General features: G+C 55.1%; 4 protein-coding genes and 1 long non-coding RNA gene across 5 annotated transcripts; 3 read left to right on the top strand and 2 right to left on the bottom strand.

Moving 5' to 3' along the window:
* The first annotated feature begins 1,247 nt into the window (after positions 1 to 1,247).
* Positions 1,248 to 1,715, top strand: LOC122227901 (putative transmembrane protein ZNF593OS). The gene is made up of 2 exons (XM_042952672.1): positions 1,248 to 1,292; positions 1,572 to 1,715. Exons 1-2 carry the CDS (start codon positions 1,248 to 1,250, stop codon positions 1,713 to 1,715), a joined length of 189 nt encoding a protein of 62 aa, XP_042808606.1.
* Positions 1,716 to 2,025: 310 nt separating this feature from the next.
* Positions 2,026 to 2,983, bottom strand: ZNF593 (zinc finger protein 593). The gene is made up of 3 exons (XM_042952067.1): positions 2,675 to 2,983; positions 2,417 to 2,479; positions 2,026 to 2,322 (listed from the first exon to the last, which is right to left on the bottom strand). The coding sequence occupies exons 1-3, from the start codon at positions 2,872 to 2,874 to the stop codon at positions 2,181 to 2,183; spliced, it is 405 nt and encodes a 134-aa protein (XP_042808001.1). The 5' UTR covers positions 2,875 to 2,983; the 3' UTR covers positions 2,026 to 2,180.
* A 1,381-nt stretch (positions 2,984 to 4,364) lies between these two features.
* On the top strand, positions 4,365 to 7,612 carry CC1H1orf232 (chromosome C1 C1orf232 homolog). The gene is made up of 4 exons (XM_042953867.1): positions 4,365 to 4,448; positions 5,559 to 5,642; positions 5,753 to 5,850; positions 7,309 to 7,612. Exons 1-4 carry the CDS (start codon positions 4,365 to 4,367, stop codon positions 7,610 to 7,612), a joined length of 570 nt encoding a protein of 189 aa, XP_042809801.1.
* Positions 7,613 to 8,848: 1,236 nt separating this feature from the next.
* On the bottom strand, positions 8,849 to 12,319 carry FAM110D (family with sequence similarity 110 member D). Its single transcript, XM_042951828.1, has 2 exons — positions 12,227 to 12,319; positions 8,849 to 10,080 (listed from the first exon to the last, which is right to left on the bottom strand). Exon 2 carries the CDS (start codon positions 9,984 to 9,986, stop codon positions 9,162 to 9,164), a length of 825 nt encoding a protein of 274 aa, XP_042807762.1. The 5' UTR covers positions 9,987 to 10,080; positions 12,227 to 12,319; the 3' UTR covers positions 8,849 to 9,161.
* A 3,441-nt stretch (positions 12,320 to 15,760) lies between these two features.
* LOC122227542 lies at positions 15,761 to 18,997 on the top strand. Its single transcript, XR_006206108.1, has 3 exons — positions 15,761 to 15,935; positions 16,568 to 16,673; positions 18,264 to 18,997. It is a non-coding gene; the product is annotated as an uncharacterized LOC122227542 (long non-coding RNA).
* Positions 18,998 to 23,919: the final 4,922 nt, after the last annotated feature.

Raw genomic sequence — 23,919 nt, 5'->3', positions numbered from 1 at the left:
CTGAGCCAGCCTGAACACACAGTCCTGTAGGGCAGAAACAGACAGGAACTCACCACTCACATGCACCCCTAAAAGGATTGGGGGCCTGACGTCCACAACATTGCCTTTATTTTTAAAAAATATTTATTTAAGAGGTCATCTCTACACCCGACGTGGGACTTGAGCTCACAACCCCAAGATCAAGAGTCGCATGCTCTTCCGACTGAGGCAGCCAGGCGCCCCACATAACCTTGCCTTTATTTTCTGCCCCTAGCACCTGGCAGGGCTAGGCAGTTAAGGGCAGAGTAAATGGTAGCTTCTATGTTAAAGGTAGTTTTCTGAGTTTATAAAAGTTCCTTCTGCATCTTTGTTGTAAAATATTCAAAGGTTAGCAGTAGGTCATTATACCTCTATTCTAGGCCCAAGTGGGGACCACTGTAAAGTTTCCATTTTCTGCATATGCAGGTACTCTGTATACTATTCTGAAAACATGTTGTTGTTGTTGTTCATATTATAAGATAACCAATACCAAATGAATTCATACATGTTAAGTGCTTATAATACTGCCTGGCACAGTCAGCTGTTTTTTAGCATGCCACGGACAGCTCTCTTAATCAGTATATGCTAATCTCCTTTTATTATTGTCCCCAAGCCAAGAATAGGAAAGTCCCTGCGGGAACTTCATCTTGCAGAAAGAAGTGATATGTGCCCTCCCCCTCCCAAGGTAATGGGCGTTGATGTAACAGAAACCAAGTGAAAAGGCTCACCAATGTTCAGGGGGACCGGGGAGGGCTAATAAGGCACCCTGCCCCTCCTTTGCTGAGGGCTGACTGGTGATATCCGACCATCTGAGGAGTAGGGATAGAGCCAGGACCCGGGCTGGGGAGACCCTCCCAGTACCTGGTCCAGGTCTAAGACTCCTGAGCGCTGCCAGGCAAGGCCTTTCCTGCCCTACCCAGCCTGGCTTCCCTGGTGAGTGGGGGAGGTGCTGCTCAGGCCTGATGCTGATCTCTCTTGACAGCTGCTCCTGAAGCTGGCAGGATGGGCAGGCGGGGGAAGGGACCAGATTTAAAGGTTCAGCTGCCCCGCCCCCTGCCAGACCTGGGAGGGCAGACGCTGGTGAGCATCCTCTGAGGTATGGCTCCCATGGATATGAGAGGTCAGACACCTCTATGCCCTGATTTCCACTCCTTGGTATTATGAACACCACTAATCCTCATTCCTGCTTCCACCCCACAGGCCGCCAAGGAAGACTAGTGGCACCCACCATGAGATTTCGACGCCTGACCCCTGGCTACTTCCGGGTGCTACAGGTAAGTACCTCTAACCTACGGCTTCAGCCACGGACCCCCTCTTTCCCCTACCATAGCTGGGCTAACACCCCCAGCATCCAGGCTGTCACGTTTCCTGCCGCCTGAGCGGCCAGGGCCCAGATGGGCAGTGAAGCGAGAGGGATTGGGGTGGAATCTCCCTGGGGCAGCAATGGCATCCATATCTCCTTCACCCAGCCGTACCCTCTCAGCTCCTTCCCACCCCCCACCTTCCCAGAAGTCTCAACTGACCCCTCAGATGGACCCTCTGTGTACCTCCAGATGCAGATAGCTGGGGAGCTCAAAGCAGAGCCCCGGAGTCCACTGGCCGGGGTAGTGGCTACACTGCTGGCTGTCCTTGGACTGGGTGGCTCCTGCTATGCTGTCTGGAAGATGGTGGGGCAGCGGCGGCCGCCACAGGCCTGATGATAAAGTAGGCAGCCTCACGCCCGGGTCCTGGGGGAGGTGACTCAGTGGGGGCTGCAATCTCGGGAGCCCACTTCTTTTCCGAGGGTCAGTCCCTGATCTTCCCTCTCCCCTTCACTGACCTGGGCTCCATCTTGGGGCTCCAGCTCAGATGCCAGGACCCCTGAGGGAAAGCAAGGCTGTAGGTTCCAAAGCCGGACCAAGTGGGGAATGGACACCCTCGGCCCTGTAAACAAGAGTAACAGAGAAACCCCTACAGGGCGGGAGTTTGGAGGAGTGGCCTGGAGGTTAGAGAGTCAGAGACAAGTCATCTTCATCCAGTTCCTTTATTGGGAGTGAGGGCACCCAGAAGAGGCCATCCACTCCCCAAACCCAGGGCCAAAATAGGTTGGCACAGTCTTTGCCAGCCTAGCCCTTGCACCACTGTCCATGGGCAGTTCCCCTGCCCTACATCCTCGGGCCATGTCAGGGAGATGTGTCCATCTCGGGGGCCTCAGTGGATACTTCTGTGGGCACGGCCAGCCGCTGGGGGGGCACATAAGAGCCCATACCCGCTGCCCTTTCGGCCTCCTCCTGACTGTAGGGCTCCACGCTCAGCTGCTTTAGCCTGGTTGAAAGAAGAGAGAGAGTTGGGAGCTGACCAGATGCAAGCCCTGTCTGCCCAGCACCCGTCCACCAGTCCTCTCCTTACTCCTTCATACCTCTTCTTGTGGTCTTTGGATCGGAAGTGGGTCTTCAGGGTGGTGGAATCGACGAAGTACCTCCTGTAGGGATGGGAGGTGGGTAAGGAGGAGAGTGAGGTGATGCATCTCAGGTATGCCTATCTCCCTGACGCGGGGCTCTGAGCCTGAAGTGATGGGAGGTCAGCAGACCCCGCGCGTCCTGGGACCCGGACCTCACGCCCCCGTCCCGTCCCGCGTACCCTTCTCCTCCCCAGGCCAGGCCCGGCCGGGACTCACGCGCAGGCCAGACAGCGATGCAGGCCGCCCCCTGGCAGGTCGGGGTCGGGCTCGGAGCCCAGGTCTGGACGAGACCGTGCGGGAACCTGGGGCCGCAGCTCGCGGTGAATTTCGTCCAGGTCCGGCTGCCGCCGCTTCGCCTTCATCTGGCGGGCCAGGGAGTGGGCTCGGTGAGCACCCGTCCGACGGGAGCGACCCATGGCCAGTGACTGCGGGGCCAGGGGGCCCAGAACCGGGAGCCGGGTCAGGGGCACACGTGCGGGCGCTTCCGGATTGCTGGATGACGTCAAGGACGCCCGGGGGCGGAGCAGGTTCGTCCAGACTGCCTCAGATGACGTCACTCGCGCAGGCTGCTCCTTGAGCGCCCCCAGGCGGCGGTCGACGTCAGAGACGGAGCGCCGGGCGGGGCCCAAAGCTGCGGCTTCCGCTCAGGGCGAGGCTTTGGCCCGGGAGCGCCTGGGTGGTGCGGGCCCCCGGGGGATTCCGCCCCCTGACCTCCGGTCCCTTCTGGCCGGACTTGTCTCTACTCCATCCCTTGGCATTATCACCTCATGCTTGTTCCCAGATCGTAGACTCCACGGTCAGCGGGGGGAGGGAATATGCCTTGAGCATCTCTGGGAGGCACTGAAAAATGTCTGTGATGTGAATAAATGAATTAATGAGTGCGAGTGAGTAAGTTTGGGATCTGGCCCCCACAGGGACTCCTGAGATACCTCCAGTTCCTGACAAAGCGCTCACCACTTCTCACCGTTCCCCAGTTATTCCCTTGGGTCTCCGTCCTTCGTGCACCCCCAGTCAAATCCGTGAGCAAGGAGTGTTCTGCTCAGGCATCTCCTCAGACTGCACGGGGTCAGCAACTCTCACAAGAAGTGGAAGGGCTGGCAGAAGCACCTCTTATCTTTGCCCCCTTTCTCTGAGCCCTGGACTCCCTGGTGTGGGCTGGCGGCAAAGGCAGAGATACAGCCTAGGTATTTTGTGCTCAGAGTGGGGAGAAGGCCAGAGAGCCTTCCTCCGTTCATTGGAGCCTGGTGCCTTCCTGGCTGACCAGAGGAGCTCAGCAATAATTCAGGGGCTCCAGCTCTTTGGAACCTGTTGCCAGGAAACAGGGAGACATGCACGTGCATCCCCGGGGAGAGGAATCGGTTTCCAGCCCAGACAAAGCAGAGAAATGTAAGCCCAGGGTGTCAACCAGGGGCTTTGAGACCTCCCCACTCCAGTTCACAGTTGAGTGGGGACATAGGGCAGGCCCTGCTGAAGGCACAACTGGTATGGCTACAGTCACAGGGGCACCAGTGTGGGTCTTGGGCCCAAGGACTTTATAAATGGACTTTGTGAATGCAAGCAGATTTTTTTTGGAGCCATTCCAAGAGATCAAATTCAAGTACCCGTAGGGCCAGGAAGTGGGCCTCCGTGCAGAGAGATGTCTCCATTATTCTTGGCCAATATGGGTCAAGATGAGGGGCTGAGGCCACAGAAGCCAGCTCTGTCCTGTCTCCACCCCAGACTCCTCTGGATCAGTTCACCTGCCTGACAGTGTGCCAGCTGGGGAGGCTGGTGCATCTTTAATGAAGTCACCTGATCCCTGGGACAGGCTCTTGGCCTCACCAAGTTCCTGGAGCCAGACCCGCTGGGTGCCCACTGAGTCACTGCCTTCCTGAGCTTGGGTGCCAGGCCTGTTTTCCCTGCAGCCATGAACCAGACCTTCTGGAAAACCTACAAGTCCAAAGTGTTACAGACCCTCAGTGGGGAATCTGAGGAAGACCTGGCAGAGGAGGTGGGTACCATCCATGTTTGCTGGGTGGGTCATGGGCGGAGAGAGCAGGAGTGAGATACAATGAAGAGCAAGGGGCAGGCTCTGTGAGGGGAGGCACATTTGTGCAGAAACAATCGGCACCTTCAAGGGTGACAAATGGCCTGGTGCCGAAAGCCAGGATATTTCAGGAAACTGAGGAAGAAGATTGGGGGGCCACGGGAAAAATGGTCATTGTCTCCCACGACGGACTCCATCTCCAAAGATGGCAGCCAAGGGCTGCCACATGGAAGAGACCAGGGGGCAGTAGCCACATGGGGCACATGCAGCTTGACACAACTTCCTAATGGGCAGAGCTAAGCAGGGATAGCTTGCCTGGAGAGGAAGTGAGGCCTATGGTCCTAGAAGTCGTGCTTGCCCTTAGAGGGTCACTGTTGCAGCATCAGATCAGAGCCAGACTTGGAGCATGTTTATTCTGACATTTAAAAAAAAAATCAAAAAGGCTCTGAAACTGGGAACGGTCTTACATCTAGAGGCTGTAATAAGTAGCAGTTCGTGCAAACAGATGTGGCAGGGGCAGGAACTAGTTCTATAGGGTGTGTGTGTGTGTGTGTGTGTGTGTGTGTGCATCTCCACCTTTGTGTCTGTGGATGGGTGGAGAGGTTTAGTGTGCTGTAGATGGACCTCTGTGCCGCTGCCTGCATTTCTGTAAGTTCACGGGTGTGAATGGTATAACAGTGTACGTGTCCTTGTATAGGTGCCTCACAGCACGTACAGCTATGTACAGGCGAAGAGGCATAGCCCTGTGGAGGCATGCTCATGTACAGGTGTGTGTCTACATCAGCATGCATGCCGTTGTCCACACATTTTTGGGTGTGTGTGGATACGTCCATGGGTGGGCAGGTATGTGGGCTCGAGGGTGTCTGCAGGGGTTTCCTATACAGGTAAGGTATGTGACTGGTGACTTTGGGTAGAGGTACACTTGTATTACTTATGGAGGGTGTGAGGGGACCAGATGGGTGTTTAGTTGTGGGGGGTTGGGGTGCCGGGGTGTGCGTACCAGGCTAGCAGCGGGGGAGGGAAGTCCCATTCCTCTGGGACCTCTCTCATGCTGGGAGGGGTCTTGTGTCCCAGAGAGGGAACCCAGCGTTAGTGGACTCTGAACCGGCAGAACCTACCGAAGAGGCTTTCCATCCCATGTCCCAGTTGGCCCGCCGGGTGAGTTCTTCCTTCTTTACCCCAGCCCTGGGGAGTCTGGAGGAGGCTGCTGTGGAATCCTGGGAGGTGGTGCTATGACCCTTCCCTGACTCCCAGCCCCTTCCTCCTAGGTTCAGGGGGTCGGGGTGAAAGGTTGGCTGACAATGTCGTCTCTGTTTAACAAAGAAGATGAGGACAAGCTGCTGCCACCGGAGCCCTGTGCCGACCAGTACGTGTGTGTTGGTGGGGGCTGGGAGGGGCCTGGGGTCTCCCTTCTCCCACGTCCTTTCCTTCTGGTCTATTTGTCTTTCTGACCAAGGAGGGAGGGGGAGAGGCAGCCACGGGCTGTTTCAGTTTCTCTCAGCAGGAAAGAGGCCAAATCATCATATCTGGAGATTAGGTTAGATCTCAGGAGGACTTTAAGGGCTGTTGGGATTGAGGTGCTAGGAGGTATTTTAGGCTCTTTTTCCCCATCCACATGGCGGGGGGGGTCATCTCCGTACAATCAGGGAACAGAAGACAGAAACTTTAGGTGCTTGGAACTGAGGGTGGTCCAGATCAGTGTTTCCCAATACCCTCATCCTCCTAGGCAATTTCTGCCAGACCCTCCTTCAAAGATTCTGATTCAGCAGGTGCAGGATGAGGCCTGAGGTCTATATTTGCAGCCAGGCTCCTGAAGACCTGAGGCAGGCTAGTCTAGGGACCGCTGTCTTGCTGGGGATTAGGGGATGGTACCCGGGCCAGCTCCTTTCTCCTAGCTCTATTTTGGCACACACTGCCTCCCTGCCCTTTCCTTCAGCCCAGTCCTGCCTCCTTCCTCTGACATTCCCTTATTCCTTTCTCCCCTCCAGTCCCCCTGACCCACCCATCTCTCCAGCTCCGGGGTTTCCTTTCTGTCCCCTGGCGCTCATCTCTTGTCCCTCCCAGAGCTCCAAGGACCCTTCCTTAGACCTGAGGCTCCCACCTCAAGCCTCATCACCGTTCCTTGACTGCCCTTCCCCTCCATGCCACCTCCCCAGTCCTCCTCCCCGCTAAGCCTCTGATCTAGGCGTTTCTCATTCCTCTGGGTCTCCTCACCTGTCCTTCTCTCCAGGGTTCCCTCACTTTCCTAGTCCCCCTTTCCCTCCACCCCAGAACATTGCCCCTGCCCCCGCCCCCGCCCTGCCTCTTTCCCCAGCGCTGCAACCCCGGCTTCAAAGACCCTTTCTCGAAGAGTCTGACCTCGCCCCTTCCCCCGGATGGGAACCTGCGCGGGGGTCTCACTCCTCCCGCTAGCACCGCTGGGCCCCGCCACTCTCTCCGGTCCCCTCCCACAGCTTTCCGACCCGGCGCCTCAGGCTTCCCTTCTCTGGCCTTGCCCCTCTCCCCGAGTTCCTTCCCTAAACCCCCGACCCCTACTCTCTCCCCAGGGATCTTGGTCTCGGCCCCCTCTTCTCAGACCCCTCCCCTAATCCCCTGACCCTGTCCCACTCCGGCCTCCTTTCCCAGTGCCTCTGAACCCTCCCCTGGCCTCCAGGTCCTGACCTGCGTCCAGTCTCCCGGCACGCCCCCCCCCCCCCCCCCCCCCCCCGTCATCTGACCTCACCCTGGCTTCCCCGGCCCCACTCTTAGCGTCTGCACCCCGTCTCCCCTCTTCGTCCTCTCCTCCCGCCTCTCGGCCGGCTCGTGACCCGTCCCTCTCCCGCAGCCCGCTGGCGGCGAAGTCCCCCTCGCAGGCGGTGGCCGCGGCGGCGGAGGCGGAGCCGCGAGGGCCCGGATTCTGGGACACGTTCGCCAGCAGGTGGCAGCAGCAGCAGGCGGCCGCGGCGTCAATACTGCGCGGCGCTGAACCCACCCGGGAGCCGGACCCCGAAGCCGGGGACGAGGCCGCGGAGGAGGCCGCCGAGCGCCCGGAGCCTGGGGAGGCCGACACCGTGGCCGGCTTCAAGTGGGGCTTCCTCACCCACAAACTGGCCGAGATGAGGGTGAAGGCTGCGCCCAAGGGTGACTAGCCGGCCGGTCCAACAAGGCGCCCGCTCTTCCCCTCGCCGCCCCCCCCCCCCCCCCCGCCACCCCCCGCCCATAAAAGCCCTGACCCTGACCCGACACCCCGTGTGACCGCGTGCTTTTGTCCGGACCTCAGGGATGACTTTTCTGGGTGGGCAACCTCAAGGCGGGGTCCACCTCGAAGCGTCCTCGCCCTCTCCCCCCACAAACGTACAGGGAGAAAATGACCAGACAGTCCTGGTGTCAGGAAAGGTTGTGTCCGATTTAGACTACAACTTTCCAGGAAGCTGAGGAGCCCCAGAGGACAGGGCCCGACGCCCTGTTCGGCCTCTTTTCATTCGACAAACGTTGCCTGTGGCCCTGTTATGCGCACAGTCCCTGTACTCGGGGAAGGAAGGTCAGAGACAAAGGAAAGAACTCAAACTACCAGCGGGTCCCACACAAAGTGACAAGTTGAGACATAAAAATAAGGCTGTACTTGGGAGCTCGGAGGAGATGAGGCCGATTGGGAAATTCAGGAATTTCTGAGGGAGAATGAATAAATGTAATCTTAGAAGGATGAGTGGAAAAAAAGGGGAAGGTAACTCAGGCAAAGGGAGGATGACCGTAAACAAAGACTTGGACGTGTGGACGTGTGTGAGGCAAACAGGGGACCCTGTGTGTCTCTGACGGAAAGGAAGACAGTGGCAGGATGTGAGGCTCCTGGTTGGCAAAATCCTCATTTGAAGAGTCCCTTCCTTTACTGTTCTCAATTCTGGATTCTTCACATCTCAGCCCATTCACAGCTAGTAACCAAAAGGGGGCAGCAAATCTCCAGGAATGCGGGCAGCCTTTCCGGGCCGGGGGATCCCAGGTTTTTGGGGCAGACCCCTCGCCAGAACTCCCCAAACGCGCTATTCCAGGCTCCCAGCTTTAGTTTGGACCGACCTCAGGTCAGGATCAGTGGGGAAGATGATCATAATAGAGTTACTACCAATTCAGTAGCGGTCTTAGCGGCTGTCGTTTACTGAACATTTCCTATACGCCAGTCACTTGGCCATGAGCTTTAGGACCCTTTCAAAAATACTTTGATCACCGAGGGGTGCAACTGTGATTCGGAGAGGTTAAGTGTTTGCCTAGGGTCACGCAGTGAGCCTGGAACCCACACTCCAAACCCACGCACCTAACCCCGCAAGTCCGCCCCGCCTCTTTCCTCAATATGGACTCTCTAATCCAACATCACGACTCCTTTAAATAACATTGTGGCTTTATTCAGCAGATTCTCTGATCTCCCACCCCAGACCTCTCTCCCCAGACCCGGCCTCCACAGGGGCCACATCGCTGCCCCCTCCCCCTCCGCCGTCTGCGCTGGGAAGGGCCTTTGGGAATCATTTTGTCCCAGCCTCCCAAGGTTCACAAGGGGAAGCCCAGATCCAGAGGGAAGGTCTCGCCCCACGGCACCCGGCGCGTCAAAGGCAGGGCGTCCCTTCCGGTGCCCGGGTCCAGCCCCGCGCCCACCCCTTAACCCTGCCCGGACCCCGGACTTCCCGGAAGCCCGCTCCCGAGCGGCCGCAATCACACCTCGGACTCGCGCGGCGGGTCGCGGGCGCGCTGGCAGCCGTACAGCCACTGGATGACGCGCGCGTTGCGCTCCACCACGGACACCGGGGGGCGCCCGTCCCGCGCCGAGCCCGCGGCCTCCGAGCCGCCGCCGCCGCCGCCCCCGCCGCCGCCAGCACCGTCCGGGCGATCCGTGTCGCTGGACGTCCAGTCGCTGGTGTCCCCGGAGCCGGGCGGCGGCGGCGCCCCGGGCTGGGGGCTGGCGTCGGCGCCCCAGCTCTGCGGAGAGAAGCGCTCAGCGCCCAGCACCTCCACCAGCGCGCGCTCCAGGCCGCAGTAGTTGAAGAAGCGCTCCTTCTCCGACAAGGGCAGTGAGCATGTGGGGCACAGCGCCCGCTTTCCTGACGCTTCCGGGGCATCTTGGGGAGCGGCCCAAACCCCAGGAGCCGCTGGTCGCTCGGTTGGGCCGGGACTGCTCGAGGTGGCGTCGCGGGGGGCCCCCAGGAAGAGGCGCCGCACCAGCCCCTGGCCCTTGGCGTTCTCTTTGTTCACCGAAGCCTTGCAGTCCCGCTTCTGGCGGTAGAAGATGAGGGAGTCAGGCCTTGGCAGCCGCCTGCCGCTGCTCCGGCGGGCGGGCCTGGGCGTCCTGGGCGATCCAGGGGGTCCCAACTCATTGTAGGGGTGCGGGGAGAGCGGTCCGGGACCCCCACGCAGGGCTGGCTCCTGACGTCGTGCTATCACTTGGTGTGTCTTGACATACTTGGCTTTGTCGGCCTCCAACCTCTCCACGGCGCTGGGGGTCCGTCCCCTGGACGAGGTGGAGGGAGAGGCCAGGATCATCTTAGCAGAGCTGGGCAGGATAGTACCCCATAAGCCACTGGAGGGAGGAAGCCAGTTGAGGAGCCAAGAGCAATTGGTCGGGACTCCCTGGTACCTACAGGGAAGGAGGAATGGTCAGTGGGAAAGAGTAGATGGCCCTGCACCTCTCCTGTAGGCATTCCTGGGAATAGGATCAGCCAGCCACCCCTCCCCCATCCAAATCAACCAGTGCCGTGTCCAGGGGGCAGAAGCTCAGGCCACCTCTTCCCCTGCTCTCCTATCCCTCAAAGAGGTTGAGCAGGGGCTCCCTGGCTGCCCAGAAAAAAATGCCCCTTTGGGGCACCTGGGTGGCTCAGTCGGTTAAGCGTCCGACTTCGGCTCGGGTCGTGATCTCACAGTCTGTGAGTTCGGGCCCCGCGTCAGGCTCTGTGCTAACAGCTCAGAGCCTGGAGCCTGCTTTGGATTCTGTGTCTCCCTCTCTCTCTGCCCCTCCCCTGCTCATGCTCTGTCTCTCTGTCTCAAAAATAATAAATAAAAACATTAAAAAAATTTTTTTAATGCCCCTTTGAGGGTGCCCTAATCTGGCCACGGAGCCATGCCAAGCAAGCATCAGCAAGCAGGACACTTGGAAAAGGAAGTGGGGCTGGTCCCAGCTCAGTTCCCGCAAGTGGCCTCAACCGGAAAAAATACCTCTTCCCAACCCAGCAACTTTGAATCCTAGACAAGAAGGCTCCCCAGCCGCAGGCTGGCTCTGGCGGGGCCCACCCTTCCCTCCCTGAAGCACTGGGGGTCAGGGATATAACTACAGGGTAGGAACCTCCAGTAATTGCAGCCAATTGCCCTGCCCAGTCCCAGCAGGGCCACGGGGAAGGACAGAGAGCTGGTCACGAGGTCAGATCAGCCAGCTACCTGCCACCTCTGTACCTCTGCCAAGGAAATTCCCCAATGCCCAACTGTAAACATCACCTCTGCGTTTCCATTTCACGGAGAAGGAAACTGATAGAGAGCAAGGGGATTAATCAGGTCTTACTGAGAGTTAGGAGACGGGTCTCTAACCTCGCACTGCAGAACTAGTCCAGCTGGCGCCTCTCCTTGCCTATCAGAACTTCCCTCTTGTGTTTTGCTTCTATTCCTGCTGCCATAAAACCAAGCAGTTTCCAAGAGATGTGGGCCCTTTGCCTCACTCAAAAGTTCCCTCCGCAAATTCTTCCCCACAACCGGCCAGCATTCCCAGAAATCTGCCCTCGGGGTCCCTGCCCTCTTCTCATCCTGAGACCCTGTGACCCTTGTCCGCCACCTCCCCTCGGCCACTGGGGAAGAGGACCTGGAGCGGTTGTAAATCAAGAGCTGACAGTTCCGCTGGCAGTAACAGAGGGGGCCACCCACGTGGCTCAGCAAACCCCATGCCACCCCTGCTCCCTGAATCCTCCATTCAGTTGAAAGGGAGACATAAGTTCTGGGGGCTGAGGGGACCTGACCTCCAGTCTAGAGGCAACAAAAGAACAGAACTTGCCAGGGATAGAGGGAGGGTTCCCACCCCCAGAGGCCTTGGCACAGAGACCCTGCCAAACCCCCCAGCCCAGCATAGCCAGTTCAGCTTTACTGGCTCTGTCTCTGTCTCTCTCTGTGTCTCTCTGCCTCTGTCTCTGTCTCTCTCTGTCTCTCTGTCTCTCTGTCTGTCTCTCTCTCTCTCTCTCTCTCTCTCTCTCTCTCACACACACACACACACACACACACACACACACACCTATCTAGTGTTTAGTAAGTCAGTCCATAGGTAGTTGGTGGCTGGGAACTCAGGCAGCAAGGAGAGCCTGGAAGTGTCCTCCCTCCGAGCTCTCAAGAAATAACACCAGGCAATGGGTCAGATTCCAAGGTCCCAGGAGGGCACTGTGCTTGTCTGACCTCATGGTTATCCTCCCATCCCCTTCTCCTCTTCCCAGCCCAGAGGAGCAAGGCTATAAAAAGTCCTTAAACACAGGGACCAAAATAATCTGCCGTCCGCTGTCTCTTCCCTGCCTCCTGGGTTGGCCCTGATGCTCGACCACAGATGTTCCACCCTAGAAGCCTGGCAGACATTAGGGTGCCCTCCGTCTGTTTGCCCACCTTCTCCCAGTCCTGTGGTTAGTGGTCTGAACTTTGCTCGTGGCTTCAGCTCTGGACGTGGGCTGGGGGGTTTGTTCGCTGGCTTCGTGTCAGCCTCCCAGCTCTAGGGTCCCTGAGTGCCTGCCCACCCCAGCCTGGGCTCAGGATGCACTCACCTCTGAGTATGGAGGCTGAATGCAGGGGTCCCTGGGAAGGACCACAGGAGGCCAGGAGGGACAGCAAGGACTGGAAGTAACTTTGGTAGCAGCCAAACCTCACTCTCCACAGGAAAAGGCGAGAGAGCCTCCACCCCCCCACCCCCTCCAGATTAACCCCTGCCTTCCTGACCAGGAGCCTGGTCTCCAGTTAACTCCTTCCTGGTCACAGTCTCAGTGCTGGAGAGGACCCTTGGACCAGGTCCAGCTCCTTTATTTTACAGCTGGCCACACAGGCCCTGACAGGTTAAGTGATTTGTATGGAGGCACAGTGAGCTTGGGACACTGCCAGGACCCTAGATAAGGTCTCCTGATTCCCTAGCTTCCTCCAGAGGCCTGGGGTAGGGACATTCTATTCATGTGGGGCCAGTCCCCTCTGCTAGGCGTTTGCAGAACCTCTTGGTTAAATGGGAAGGCAGAGCAGGGTCCTAACTGACTGTGCTGTTTCCTCTGTAGCAGGTTTAGGCCTGTCCTGATTGGGGTGTGTGGATGGTGTCAGGCCTGCTCTCCCTAGGGGTGAGGCCAGGAATCTGCAGCCTAAGGGTGGGGGCATGGGTGCCGCAGATGTGCGGGGTGAGCCTGTCCCAGCAAGTCTTGGGAAGACAGCCACCCTGGAGCCCATTGGAGGTGCCTCTGCCCATGGTCCTCTTATGGCCAATGAGATTGGCTGGGAAGAGGTGGTGAAGGAAGGATTCTGGGGCCAAGCCTGGGTCCTTTGGTCTCCTTTCTCCCTTGCCCCACCAGGGACTTCTAGAGCTGACATCTCATGTCTCAAGGGGGAGCCCTGTCTCCGCAGTGCTTGGTGCCAGGAGACCTCTTTCCTTCTCCCCAGTAAACTGCAGCACCCAGAACAAAAAAGTCAATGTCCCTGCCAAGGGGCCCCTGCCCCCCTTCAACTGACCACTTTCCACAAATCCCTTTCCCTCTCTTGTAGAACTTTCAATGTCTGCAAAGCACATTCACACCTGTGCTCTTGGATCTCCTTTGTCTATCCTAAAAACCCTAGGGGGTGCCCCCCCACCCCCCAGCAGAGGTGACCATCCCACTTGATGGATGAAGAAACAGGATCTTGCCAAAACCCAACTCCAAAACCACTCTCCACTGTACCCTCTGTCTGTAAAGTAAGGTAATGAGACTGAAAAAATCAGAGGCCCATTTGCTGGTAAGAGATTTTTATCACCTAGTTAAAGGAAGTTTTTTGTTTTTTGGGTTTTTTTTTTTGGTCCATGATAGTTCCATATTGTATTATTACGGCTCTTTGAGAAGTGCTTTCATCTACATGATCACAGTTCATCCCTCGGACAATCTTTGGGGAGTAGTAGGTTTTAGTTTCCCCATTTGACAGTTGAGAATAATACGAGACTCAGAGATGTGAAATGACAGATCCAAGCTCACACAAGGCAAAGAACTTTTACTGGGAGATTAATATATGCTGGACACTGTTCTGTGTGTGCTTCACGCCATGACTAATACGTTTAATTCTCCAAACAACCCAGTGAAATGGGTACTTTCATTCTCCTAATTTTATAGATGCAGGTTGGAGTCTTGGCCCATAGCGCTGAGATCTGGTCGCGAAGGGGTTAAGCGTGGAGGCTGGGCAGGGCCCAGCTGGGATGCTGTCAATGGCAGGAAACCTGGCCCGTGAAGGAGGGGGAGGATGGGGCTGTTGTGTCTGACAACCCCCATCCCTTTGGTCTTAAAGGAGCATCCGGGTTGGGAAGGGCAGGTGGGGTGGGGTGGGGTGGGGAGTGGGCTTCTCAGCTCTTTTCTAGGACAGATGCTGGACTGCAGAATGAGGGATTCAGAGTGGAACGCAGGGGCTGCCCTGGGGCAGCCCCTGGTCTGATGAGGGTGACTAGAAGGGACTCTGCTTGTAGGAGCCCTCCATCAGATGGGGGAGGCAGCCCCAGCCCTCAGAGCGCCCAGTCAGAGGGGGGAGACAGAGCTCTGGAGTCCGAGGTGGGGGATGGTCAAGTAGCCTTGCTCTCACCAGCGCACAGTCTGAGGGGTGACAATACCGTGTCCCAGGATGCCAGTGGAAACAGACCCTCTACTGTGCTGGCGGAGCAGGCTCATGGAGGGGAGGTCAAACTGGATTGGCCTTCTGGGTAAGAGAGCCCTGCAAGTCAGCGAGAGAGTGAGGAGTGGGGAGATCATGAGGTGGAGCTCCAGCTGCCTGCCCCCGCCCCGTCTCTGGGTCACACTTGCCATGAACGGATCATCTGTCTTTCTGATAATGGATCCCTAGGGACATCCTTAAAGTGGCTCCTTCCGGTGCTAGAGGCAGGACCCTGGGCCTGTGGGAGGCCAAATCTGAGAGATATTTCCTTCCTATTTCCAAGCTCATTCCCGGATCACCTTGATGATCAGTTGGAAATGGGCTGAGTCAGAACTGGCTCCTTCCGGAGAAGGGGGGGGGGGAGGCTGGGGGAGCAGCTCTGGTCAGTGTCGGGAATAATGAGAAGGCTCTGGGAGGCCTTCAGATCCAGCCTCAGACCCCCGACCCACACTGTCACCTCCCTTAGCAGCCAGCTACAGGCCCCCCACCACAGCCACACACACCTCAGCCCTGCCTTTGATTCTAACCCTGGTGTAACCGCTCACTGGCTGTGTGGCCTGGAGCAAGAACTCAACCTCTCTGAGTTTCCTTCTGTGTAAAATCGGAATGAGAAGACCCAGGTCTTGAGTGGCACAAAGAAGTGGCAGCTGAGAAAGCCCCTGGTGCCTCAAGGTGCTCATGAATGTTAGATGGATCTGCCTCTTAGCCCCTGCCCTGCAATGACACCTCCGGCCTAAATGGTTTCTAACCCCCCAGTCTCAGCTGCTGTCAACAAATCATTCTGAACTCTGCTCTGCGCTGTGGGGTCAGCAGCAGGGTCAGACCGGTTTCTGCCCTCAGGGAGCTCAGCCTGCTTAGGGTGGATTGGGGGGCAGGGGCATGACAGACTGATCACGACTTCAGCCAGAGCAGTGCTTCTTTCTGTGACGGAGATGAACAAAGCAGGGGAGAGGGGAGGACGTGTGTTCTGCCAGAGAAGAGGGGGGTACGTTTTTCAAAGAGGGGGTATCTGGGCCTGGAAGGGATTTCTGGCAGGGGTGGGATGTCTGGTGGGGTCTGGAGGAGGGGGGTGTTGGGGGAGGGATGGTGAAAGCTACAGGCCCCAAAACAGCAGGAGCCAGGGTGTCAGGGAGGGGACTGCAGGGGGTGTGGAGAGGGGAGGGGAGGAGAGGGAGAGAGGGACAGAGGGAGGGAGAGGCTCAGGAGGGCTGAGAGACAAGATGGGGGTGCCGAGAAGGGAGGAGATGCGTGAGGTGGTGGGGGGTCCTGAGAAAAGGCGGCTCGGCGGAGAGGGCTCCGGGAGGGGTCAGGAGCTGCCAGCAGGAGGGGCCCACAGCGCCGGTGAGGCCCCAGCACCACAGGAGGGGCCCCCTGCGCCATGTGCGCCCCCACGGAGATCAGAGCAGCTATCCCGTAATTCGGGACCTTCCGTTTAGGAAAGAATCTCAGCCACAACAATAGCCTGGCTCCCGCTCTGCCTCCGAGGGGTGCGGCCTCTGGGCAGAGCCGTTGCCCCGCACCCACCGGGGGAGGGAAGGGCAGCGGGGTCGCGGAGAGGAAGGTGTCATGGCACGCTGTTGGTGGAGCCCCTCCGCGTTGCCAGTGAACACAGTGAGTAAGAGAGAGGCTGTCCGCTCGCACAGCGCTTCCAGCCCAGGGTTAGAATAAGGAAACCAACGCCATTTACTGTCCGCTGTGCGCGAGGCGCTCCGCTCCTTGCGACACCTGCTTCTTATCAAACCCTAGGGGGTGCGGGGAGGGAGCGGGCAGAGGCGGAGAAGTGACTCGGCCAGGGTCACACGGCTTGGAGGCGGCAGAGCCGGGCCTGCAGAGCGGACTCGCACCCACAGGGCAGCACCCGCGGCCCGGGCTCTTGGGCAGATCTGCTCTCCCTCGAGGTGGAGCCCGGAGTCTTCCGGACGCACGCACGGGCGGGCACGAGGGCAGCCCCGGGTGGCAGCGCTTCCCCACCTGCTGGCACCTCCTCCGCCCCCACGCCTTTCTCTGGTCACCCTCACTTTCCTCCGCTGGCCTCAGCGAGGGCGCCTCTTGATCCAGTGCAAGGAACCCAAACCATCCAGTCTCCGCTTAGCCGAGTAGGGAACACACACATGGGAGAGCAGTCGGGGGCAGGGTTCGCGTGGAACGCGGCGGCAAGAAATGTACCCTCCTGCAAACATTGACAAATATGCATTCATAATGACAAGTTGAAAAATATGTTTTGGTGTTTCTTTTTAACACAGAGAAAGCCATGAAAATATCAAACATGACTGAATTTAATTATTATTGCACACGTATGGGTATTTTGGTCAAGGGCCAACAATACTGGATGAGTAAGAAAATAAACATGTGAGTAATTCACAAATTGTTCTAGCTTTATTCCGTAAAATCTATTTTTCTTGTCTTGATTTAAGCAAAGTTACTAAATATGTTACTATAGTGAAAAGCTTCAGGGGTTCCTGGCTCGTTCAGTCATTAGAGCATGTGACTCTTAATCTCAGGGTGATGAGTTCTAGACCCAGGTTGGGTGTAGAGATTGCTTAAAAAAAAAGTTTCATATCACTCCCGTTTTACTGGCAGTAATGCCCTGCTAGCCTCTCTGCAGTTGTTTTCTTGTTAGTTTTTTTTTTTAACATTTCTATTTGGTGAAAGTTTGATCTGTTGACATAGTAGGAAATAGAATTGAACATAAAAATTTTAGTGTTTTTAATGTTTATTTATTTAAAAACATTTTTAATGTTTATTTCTTTTTGAGAGAGACAGAGGGTGAGGGGGGAGGTGAGGGGCAGAGAGAGAGAGAGAGAGAGAGAGACTGTGCATGAGAGAGAGAGAGAGAGAGCGCGAGCGCATGAGCGGGGGAGGGACAGAGACAGAGAGAGGGAGACACAGAATCCAAAGCAGGCTCTAGGCTCTGAGCTGTCAGCACAGAGCACAACGCAGGGCTCCAACTCAGGAACTGTGAAATCATGACCTGAGCCAAAGTCAGACACTTAACCCACTGAGCCACCCAGGCGCCCCTCAAGCATTTATTTTATTTTTTTTATTTTTTCAGCTTTATTTATTTATTTTAAGCAATCTCTACATCCAATGTGGGGCTTGAACCCAGGTGCCCCCAACATAAAAATCTTAAAGCAACACTTAAATTTAGAGATGAACTATTGCATTTATTTTTAAGAATGTTTATTTATTTTCGAGAGTGAGCAAGCAGGGGAGGGGCAGAGAGAGAGAGAGAGAGAGAGAGAGAGAGAGAATCCCTAGCAGGCTCTGCGCTGTCAGCACAGAGCCTGATGGGGGACTCCAACCCACGAACCATGAGATCATGACCTGAGCTGAAGTCAGATGCTTAACCCACTGAGCCACCCAGGTGCCCCAAGGTGATTTTGATATCGGGACCCCTTTGAAGAGCAGGGATCCCTCTAGTCAGTTCTAAGGGTGGCACAGAGCTGTGGCCAGGAAGGTGTTGTGTCACATTGAACACACCCAATGGTGGGGACCTAGCCTTCTGTATGTGAGGAGGGTAATTCCTGGAAAAGGTGGAGGTTGAGAGCTGGGCAGATACCCAAAAAAGTGAGTATTACAACCATCATCCCTAATATCATCACAGCATCGTAACTAACACCTTAATACTGTCACGGGTTTATAATCGTCACCTTCTTCACAGTCATTGCCAGCTTCTCCATCGTTTCCAGCACCATGAACCTCTGTGGTTTTGGCCACTCAGCAATTACCCTCACCCTACCCTGACCTTGGCCACCTGTGCTCTCAGAATGGAGAAACTTGACTCAGGGTGGGGTGCTTGACCTAGGCTTGGGTCAAAAAGCCTATCACATTTCTCTGGCCCCAGTTCTTCATTTAAAGATGGGCATGTAACTCAATTACAGCCAAGGGGAATTTTGCCGAGACCGTTGAGATAAATCTCTCTCCTCTTTGCTGTGCAAGAACCTGGGAAGACAGAGCCCAGAGAGTCCAGCCTGCCTGAAGACTGCGTCAGCAGAGAGGAAGCAGTATTGAGAGTCAGAGACAGTGAAAATGGACCTTGATGAGTGGGGCCTTTGTATCTAATCATGTCTGAAGCAAACCTCTACGTGGTCTTCACAGTTGGGGAAGCCAATACCTTTCCCTTTGGCTTAACCCTGCTGGGTTGATTTTTCAGTCACCTACGTCCAAAATAAACTGGAAGGAAACATCATTCTCTCCAAAACCAGGGTCATCATCAGAGTGCCTGCAGCATTGAACATGAGAAGCCTTCGTTTGCTTACCATTCTAACCCATCTCTGCACTAATTTCTCAGGAATGTTGAACAAATGCTTCCAGGTTTGTTGTGAAGCAGACTCAAGAGAACAGAAGTTCTCATGAAGGAGTCAGGAGACCAAAGTTCTGGTCCTGACTTTGACATGAACTCACTCTTGGTCTGGAGCAAGTCGCTCTCTCTTGAGCATCAGATTCAGATCTATTAAAAGGAGGAACGTGAATTATACCAGTGGCTCCCCAGTGCTATTCCTTGGTGGATTCCAGTCGGCTACATAAAATTTACCTGGGGAGCTTGCTAACAAGACAGATGCCAGACCTCTGTCCTTGGAGAACCTAATTTAATAGATCTGGTGGGGAGTCAAGATGGAAAGACTAGGGGCGCCTGGGTGGCTCAGTCAGTTAAGCGTCCGACTTTGGCTCCGGTCATGATCTCACAGTTCGTGGGTTCAAGCCCCGCATTCGGGCTCTTTGCTGTCAGCATGGAGCCTGCTTTGGATCCTCTGTCCACTCTCTCTCTGCCCCTCCCCTGCTCACGCTGTCTTTCAAAAATAAACATTAAAAAAAAAAAAGAAGGAAAGACTATAACAGTGGCTCAGACTGATTTTATCGATATGAAGTACCTTCCTAGAGATTCTAGATGTAACGTGTTATCTCTTGCAGCTGAAAGTAGCTCTAATATTGCTTGTTCAGTTGACTGAAACTGGTATTCAACATGAGGTGTATTTAGGGAGGTTGAGATGTCGGCATATCTCTGGTGAATGTGTCTCATGTCTAAGAAGATAGGAATGTTGCAGAAGATTTATCATGTGAAATTGTATATGTTCCCTAATCCCACTGAGTACATCCCCCTACCCCCTCCCCCCACCCAGAGGGCTCAGAGGGTAGTTCTTCACCTCCGTGTTGAGATAAGCATAAGTGAGAACACCAGGATCCTTGGAAAATTTCATGGTGGATGTGCTCTGCCGTTGGGGTATATTGGGAGAGGAATCACTGAGATGGGTTCCCCTGATTTCATTAGGGGTGATGGGGTCCTGGAGGAGGAGAGGCCAAGTGGCAGGGCTGAATTGCCAGACTCAAGGTGGATGCTTTCGCTACAGGATAAAGTGATCACCAGCATGTTTTGACTTGCCAGGATCTTTGATCAGAGTGTCCTAGCAGTGAAATAGACGAGCAGCTTATTCAATTGATACCACTGACTTATATAACAGAAACACCTCCAGGTCTTATGGCCAGAAGCCAAAGGTGAATTGTCACCATGGAGCATCTCAGCCTTGTGTCCTATGTCCAGATCCAAGCCAGTTCACAGAGCTGATGTCCTGATTGAACAGGAGGCCAGGTCCCTTAAGGGAGGACCCTGTAGCACTGCCATAGTGTATAGTGTGTGTCTTTCTCCAAGGAAGGGGGAAGGAAAAACTCAGACCTTGCAGGAATTACTAGACATTGACTTTGAATTGACGCTAACATCTGGGAACCCAGGATTGAACATGTCTAAAACTAACCTCCTGATCTATCTCTTATCACCCCAGATCCATTTCAGCATCCTTCCGATTGCTCAGGCCAAAACCTTGGAGCCCTCTTGGACACATGTCTTTCCATCACATTCCACATTTAATCCATCAGCAACATCCGTTGGCTCTATCTTCAGAACACATCTGGATTTATGTCACCTCTGTCCCACTGCACTCCTACCACCCCGGTCCAAACGGTTGTCCTCTCTTGCCTGGATCGCTGCAGTGGCCTGTAAGGCTCCCGTCTAACCTCATCCCACTCAGCAGCTAGATGAGTCCTTTGCAAGTGGAAGTTAATTACCTTATAGCTTCTCTGCTCAAGTTCCTGAAAAGGACTCCTCCCCGAGTGAAAGCCAACGTCCTCAAAGGCTCACAAGGGTTTACATAAGCCCACCTTATCTCTGGCTGTCCTCCCTCTCAGCCACTCTGCCCCAGATACTTTGACCACACGACCTTGTCTACCTTAGGGCTTTGAGCCACTACCTGGAATGTGTTCTCTTTAGATCTCTGCTTTGCTGACTCCTTCACCTTGTTTTAAGCCTTTGTTCAGCTCTCAACCCAGTGAGATCTCCCCTGACCATTTTATTTAATAATTCTCCAGCATCTTTCTGAAGTATTTGCAACACATTTTATTCTGCTCTTTTTCTTTGCATCTACTTATTTTTTTTTTAACTTAGCACATTCTAACATACTAAATAATTTACTTATTTACGTTCATAAATATCTCCCCCACCTAGAGTGTAAGTTCAGTGAGGGAAGGGACCTTTGTTTTATTCACTGATATATCCTGAGTACCTCGAATCAGGCCTTGCACTCAGTGGGTGCTCAAGATACTTGTTTCGTGGATGGATTTTGAAGAAACCCTGGAGAGACTGTGGAGGGGGCTCGAGAATGTCCCTTGAGAGGGTAGGTCTTGGGACCGAGTGATGCAAAATTCAGGTCCCAGAAGGCCTTCTAAAACCATACAATTTCCCCTTCTGGCCAGTGAGACTCGAGGGAAAGTCTGCTGCAGGAGCCTAGGGAAGTTTTCCCGCTCTCAAGGAGACCCAGGGAGAAATGGTCTCTATCCTCCTCTAGGTGAGCTGTCTAGATGTGATTCTTATAACTATTTTGGTTGTCTGGGGCCCTGAGGAGAGCAAGTCTAAGGAAAAAGCAAACAGTGGGTGTGTGTGGATAATCTGGGTCCTTTCCTCATAATGTGCCCTCAAGGAATGGCTTACTGTCCCCACCTGTGGGCGGTGCGGTCAGCCAACCATCGGTGCTTGTCACCTCCTTCAGGGTCTGCCTCTGCTGCTGAGAGCCCCTTTACTCAAGGACAAGCCCTTCCTAGGGTGGCCCCCCAACTTGCGATTGAGGAAGGGGAGGGTATCAAGATCTGGCCTTTTGGCCCCAAGTGGTACATCAGTGACACTGATGGGCAATTTTATTCCAAAGCATTGACCAACTCAAAGACTTTTACGTGACACTGTGTCCCCATAGGAAGAAAACAGGAACCGAGGGGTGAAAGCAGGAGCTATCCCATTTGCTATTATTCTAATAACCCAGTGAAGACCTTTTACGTCCCAGCCCTGCCACTCTGGGCTATGCTGGGTGAGAGGTCCTCGTTCTCAAAAGGATTTGCAATCCTTTTGCCAAAAGGATTTGCATTGAATTATAAGCTCCGTCTGCCTCCTGGGTGTTCTGAGCTTCTTGTATCTAGGAACCAATGGTTAAGAAAAGGGGTCACTCGGGGCGCCTGGGTGGCGCAGTCGGTTAAGCGTCCGACTTCAGCCGGGTCACGATCTCGCGGTCCGTGAGTTCGAGCCCCGTGTCAGGCTCTGGGCTGATGGCTCGGAGCCTGGAGCCTGTTTCCGATTCTGTGTCTCCCTCTCTCTCTGCCCCTCCCCCGTTCATGCTCTGTCTCTCTCTGTCCCAAAAATAAATAAAAAACGTTGAAAAAAAATTAAAAAAAAGAAAAAAAGAAAAGGGGTCACTGTCATGGCAGAGGTGTTTGACCCTGTTTATAAATAGGAATAAAGCTGCTGTTCCATAATTGGGACAGTCGATTCCAGGTGACCTACCTGGGCGCTTCTTGGTGGTCCCCGGCCCAGTTGTGACTGTAAATGACCAGGTAATGCAACCCTGGCCTGAGAAGGCCCTGGCGACCAGGGGTTCAGGCTCCTTGAGGATGAGGGTCTGGATCATGCCACCAGGTGAGCCACTGAGACCAGCAGAAGTGGCAGCTGGGGGCGGGGGGCAGTGTGGGCGGATCTAGAATGGACAGAAGAGGAGGGACATCAGGAGTCTCCATTGTGGCCCTGAGAGCAGCAGTGGGGGATCTAGTTCGTCCCACGAAAATTCCTCTTCCGAGTTTCTCCTCCTGGGACTCCCTGGCCAGCGGACTCCCGAAGGAGCTGCCTTTCGAATGTTTATGGGGAAGTGGATTCAAGCGGCTCCACGATGGTCTGTGGTAGACCCCAGCGTTCTTTCTTTTTGTATTTTAAGTTTATTTTGAGAGAGACAGAGACAGCGTGAGCGGGAGAGGGCAGAGAGACAGGGTGAGAGAGAGAGAATCTGAAGCAGGCTCTGCACCGTCAGCACGGAGCCCGATGCAGGGCTCGAACTCATATGAAACCGTGCGATGCCGACCTGAGCCGAAACCAAGAGTCAAAGCTTTAACCCACTGGGCCACCCAGGCACCCCGACAGTAACTTTCAAGAAAGGGCTTGCTGCCCATCTGTGGCAGGTGCAGTCGGCCTGAAGCTGTCGCCTCCTTTAGGGTGGGCTTCGCCTGCTGAGAGCCCCCTCACACAAGGTCATACCCTTCCCGGGGCAACCTGTGTGTGGTGACCAGAAGAGATGGGGTGTGAACGTCTGGCCGTTCCAGCCCGATGCAGGACACCGACTGGCGATGCTCACGCCAGAGCTCTGTGCCAGGACCTCAGAGCGAGGTCTCGCCAGCCTGCATCGCAGTTCAACTTCTTCCCCTGCCTGAGCCTGGTTCCTGCCCCTTCTTTCATAGGGGTTGTTGCCGAATAAACATCTTCTGCCTGAGCTCTGTCTCGAGGTCTGCTTTCAGAGAACTCAGCAATGTGTTATTCTTGGAACACACCCAGCCTCCAGGAACAATTTGCTGTCTCCAGCCCCCTCCAGAGTCCACCTGAAGGGGGGGGGGGGCTTCTGAGCAGCTCCCCCAACACCTCTTTCTACTCTATTTGAAATTTAGCTCTACTCTGAAATAATTAAGCACCCACTAGTTCCAGAGCCTTGATAATTTTTTAAGTGCCTTCCAGGGAGACTGGGAGTAAATATTTTCTCCATAAAGGGCCTAGACCCTGAGTGGTCGGTTCCCCCTCGGCCTCCTGAGGTTTCAGCCACAGGTAGAGTGGCCATCCTTGCCAGCCCTAGTGATCTGAAAGAGATGGCTTGTCAGGAGCCTAGGCCAAGTCCCTTCCATGACATCTGTGGTTAGTCACTTAAAAAAAAAAAATTGTTTTTTAATGTTTATTTATTTCCCGAGAGACAGAAAGAGTGTGAGCAGGAGAGGGGCAGAGAGAGAGGGAGTCACAGAATCTGAAGCAGACTCCAGGCTCTGAGCTGTCCGCACAGAGCCCGACGCAGGGCCGGAACCCACAGACGGTGACACCTGACTGACTGAGCCACCCAGGTGCCCCTGCGGTTGGTCACTTCTTAGAGACTGCCCCCAACAATACTCTGAGATTAGGTGAGCTTGGCACCGTGAGACACAGGCCACAGTGATAATTTTGTTTCCAAATTATCCCACTCTACCCTCCAATGTTTACAGGAAGCAGGTCGGTTGAGTCAAGGAGATGTAGAGGCTCAGACTGGGGAGAGGT

The sequence above is a fragment of the Panthera leo genome, chromosome C1 (assembly GCF_018350215.1).
Source record: "Panthera leo isolate Ple1 chromosome C1, P.leo_Ple1_pat1.1, whole genome shotgun sequence".
Classification (NCBI taxonomy): domain Eukaryota; kingdom Metazoa; phylum Chordata; class Mammalia; order Carnivora; family Felidae; genus Panthera; species Panthera leo.
The sequence above is the reverse complement of the archived record's forward strand: the minus strand, read 5'-3'. Positions and strand labels throughout refer to the sequence as shown.